Source organism: Trichomycterus rosablanca, chromosome 14 (genome assembly GCF_030014385.1).
Source record: "Trichomycterus rosablanca isolate fTriRos1 chromosome 14, fTriRos1.hap1, whole genome shotgun sequence".
Classification (NCBI taxonomy): Eukaryota; Metazoa; Chordata; class Actinopteri; order Siluriformes; family Trichomycteridae; genus Trichomycterus; species Trichomycterus rosablanca.
In genome coordinates, this window is record NC_086001.1 from 31956095 (window position 1) to 31959259 (window position 3165).

Genomic DNA, 3165 nt, shown 5'->3' on the forward strand with positions numbered 1-3165 from the left:
TGAATGGTTTACTGACCATGGTATTACTGTGCTCAATTGGCCTGCCAACTCTCCTGACCTGAACCCCATAGAGAATCTGTGGGATATTGTGAAGAGAAAGTTGAGAGACACAAGACCCAACACTCTGGATGAGCTTAAGGCCGCTATCGAAGCATCCTGGGCCTCCATAACACCTCAGCAGTGCCACAGGCTGATTGCCTCCATGCCACGCCGCATTGAAGCAGTCATTTCTGCAAAAGGATTCCCGACCAAGTATTGAGTGCATAACTGAACATAATTATTTGAAGGTTGACTTTTTTTGTATTAAAAACACTTTTCTTTTATTGGTCGGATGAAATATGCTAATTTTTTGAGATAGGAATTTTGGGTTTTCATGAGCTGTATGCCAAAATCATCAGTATTAAAACAATAAAAGACCTGAAATATTTCAGTTGGTGTGCAATGAATCTAAAATATATGAAAGTAAAATTTTTATCATTACATTATGGAAAATAATGAACTTTATCACAATATGCTAATTTTTTGAGAAGGACCTGTATATACGTATATTCAGCAAACGATTAAATATATGGGAGCCAAGTTCCTTAAAACAAATCATGCCTTGCTGTTCCTGCTTGCAATCATCACCTGGTTCCCATGGTCTGTCTTTATCTGATTCAGGTGTGGCTGTAAGCTGTAGCTTAGTATGTGTTAGCTTTAGGTTGTACCTGCACTTTTCCTAGTATTTTTATTTCAGGTTCATCATTTTCTTATCTATTTATTTTATCAATTGAAAGGGTTTTGTTGTTTTATTGTTTTATATTGTTTTTTAATAAAATTTATGTTTACGACCGATCACCGCCCATTGCATAACACTGGAACCGGTGATCAGGTCCATATGTAATTCACAATGACCATTAATGACAATAGCCATGTGTGTCTTTTACACATGATTGGGGAAAAAGACACACATTTACCCCAATTGTGAATTGAATATGGACCTGATCACCGGTTCCATTGTTATGCAATGGCCGGTGATCTGTCGTTATGCAAATCAGCTGCATATAAGGTTGGTTCCAGTCGCTGCTGAAGGTAAACAGACCGAGTACAAGTACAGTCTGTGTTCCTGTAGTTATGAACTGCTCTAATTCTCAGCAGTTTGAACAGGATTTGAATGGAAGGTAAAGCTCTTATTTTCAGGTTTTGTTTCCTTCCCTTTATTAATCTTTATGTTTCCTCAGTGAGCTCGTATCACTGCTCAGAATGTAGAAAGTGCTTCAGTAAATCCAACAGTTCACATATTTCTACACCATAAATACAGATAAATCTATAGGTGGGTGTTTCCTCTTATAGTTTTCTTATTGTTCCTCATATACAGTAGAAACTAATTCACACAAATATACATACACCATTTTACATGACTTAGATTCTTATCATAAAAGCTTTATCTAAGTTCATGTCATTTAACTTTACAGAATAGCCTTTCAATTCCTTGTTTGTGTTTAGGATTAAATGTAAATCACTTCTCTGCTGAGATAAATAGGTGTAGTTTGACTTCACCCATAATGCTTTGTGTCTCCATCTAGTTCATTTACACACGTTCCATAGATAATGATCTAGTACTTCACACAAGAAGGTGTGAATAATTGGCTGATGATTGACCAATGCAGAGTTTTAACTGGTCTTGGGTCTTTGTCCTCAGCTCTATTTAAGGACTAAACTCTAGACCTGTAGCTGAGTCACTTGGTAAGAAGGATCTTCTGCACGTTCTTCATTAGAAACGACCTGCTGGAGACACCAGCTTTGTTAAAGTGGCTGCCAGGATTCTAACAGGAAGGTAAAGGCTTTTCTTGTTTGTTTCTTTTACATTTATGTTGCATTTGTTGTTTTTTTTATTTTATTATGTTATTTAATATTATCAGGTTAATATATTCAGACTGTTTAAAATAGCTTTATGCTCATAATTGTGGTGATTTATGAAGCCTTTTTTACTCTCAGCACACCAAAGATTTACACTTGTGAGCTAATTATTAGTCCTGTCATGAACTGGATTAGATTTGCTTGGTGCAGGACTGATGTTGAGAAAGTCAGATCTCTTATATCTTTATTTAAAAAAAAGTTATTTATAGTTATTTAATTATTAATATCTGCAGTATTTATAAGTATTTTATCCTGATGTTCTTTGAATTCAGATTCTCACTTAGACGTGAAGTGAATTTCATGTTTTTATTACTAGGTGATGAGTTTAATATTATTGTGGTATTAATGTAGTAAAAGTAATTCTAATTAATCGACTTGTTTCTTTGTTTCTGTTGCTTTCTAAGGAAACAGTTTCTACAGTCTTATCAAAGCATAAACATGAAGAACTTTCATCACTGCTCAGAGTGTGGGAAGAGTTTTACTACACAGGGTAATCTCCAACGACACCAGCGTATTCATACAGGAGAGAAGCCATATCACTGCTTAGAGTGTGGAAAGAGTTTTACTCAAAGTAGTTCCCTTAAAGTACACCAGCATGTTCACACTGAAGAGAAGCCATATTACTGCTCAGAGTGTGGAAAGAGTTTTGCTGAACATGGCGCCCTTCAAAAACACCAGCGTATTCACACAGGAGAGAAACCGTATAACTGCACTGAGTGTGGAAAGAGTTTTACTCAAAGTAGTGCCCTTAAAGTACACCAGCGTGTTCACACAGGAGAAAAACCGTATCACTGCTCACAGTGTGGAAAAAGTTTTACTCAATGGAGTAATTTCCAAGAACACCAGCGTATTCACACAGGAGAGAAACCGTATCACTGCTCAGAGTGTGGAAAGAGTTTTGCTCAATGGGGTAACCTTCAAAACCACCAGCGTATTCACACTGGAGAGAAACCGTATCACTGTTCAGAGTGTGGAAAGATTTTTAATCAAAGTAGTTCCCTTAAAGTACACCAGCGTATTCACACAGGAGAGAAACCGTATCACTGCTCAGAGTGTGGAAAGATTTTTAATCAAAGTACTGCCCTTAAAGTACACCAGCGTATTCACACAGGAGAGAAACCGTATCACTGCTCAGTGTGTGGAAAGAGTTTTGCTCATGAAAATAGTCTCAAACGGCATCAGCGTATTCACATAGAGAAGCTACATCACTGTTAAGAGTGTGGAAAGTATTTTACAGAGGTGGAAAGTAACGAATTACATTTACTC

The 3165-nt window shown here is 36.8% G+C and overlaps 1 protein-coding gene across 1 annotated transcript; it reads left to right on the top strand.

The window, feature by feature from the left end:
- Nucleotides 1-2403: 2403 nt before the first annotated feature.
- On the top strand, nucleotides 2404-3084 carry LOC134326018 (zinc finger protein 239-like; the record flags this gene model as incomplete). Its single annotated transcript, XM_063008209.1, has 1 exon — nucleotides 2404-3084. A coding segment is annotated over one exon (681 nt), but the record flags the coding sequence as incomplete, so codon positions are not given.
- Nucleotides 3085-3165: the final 81 nt, after the last annotated feature.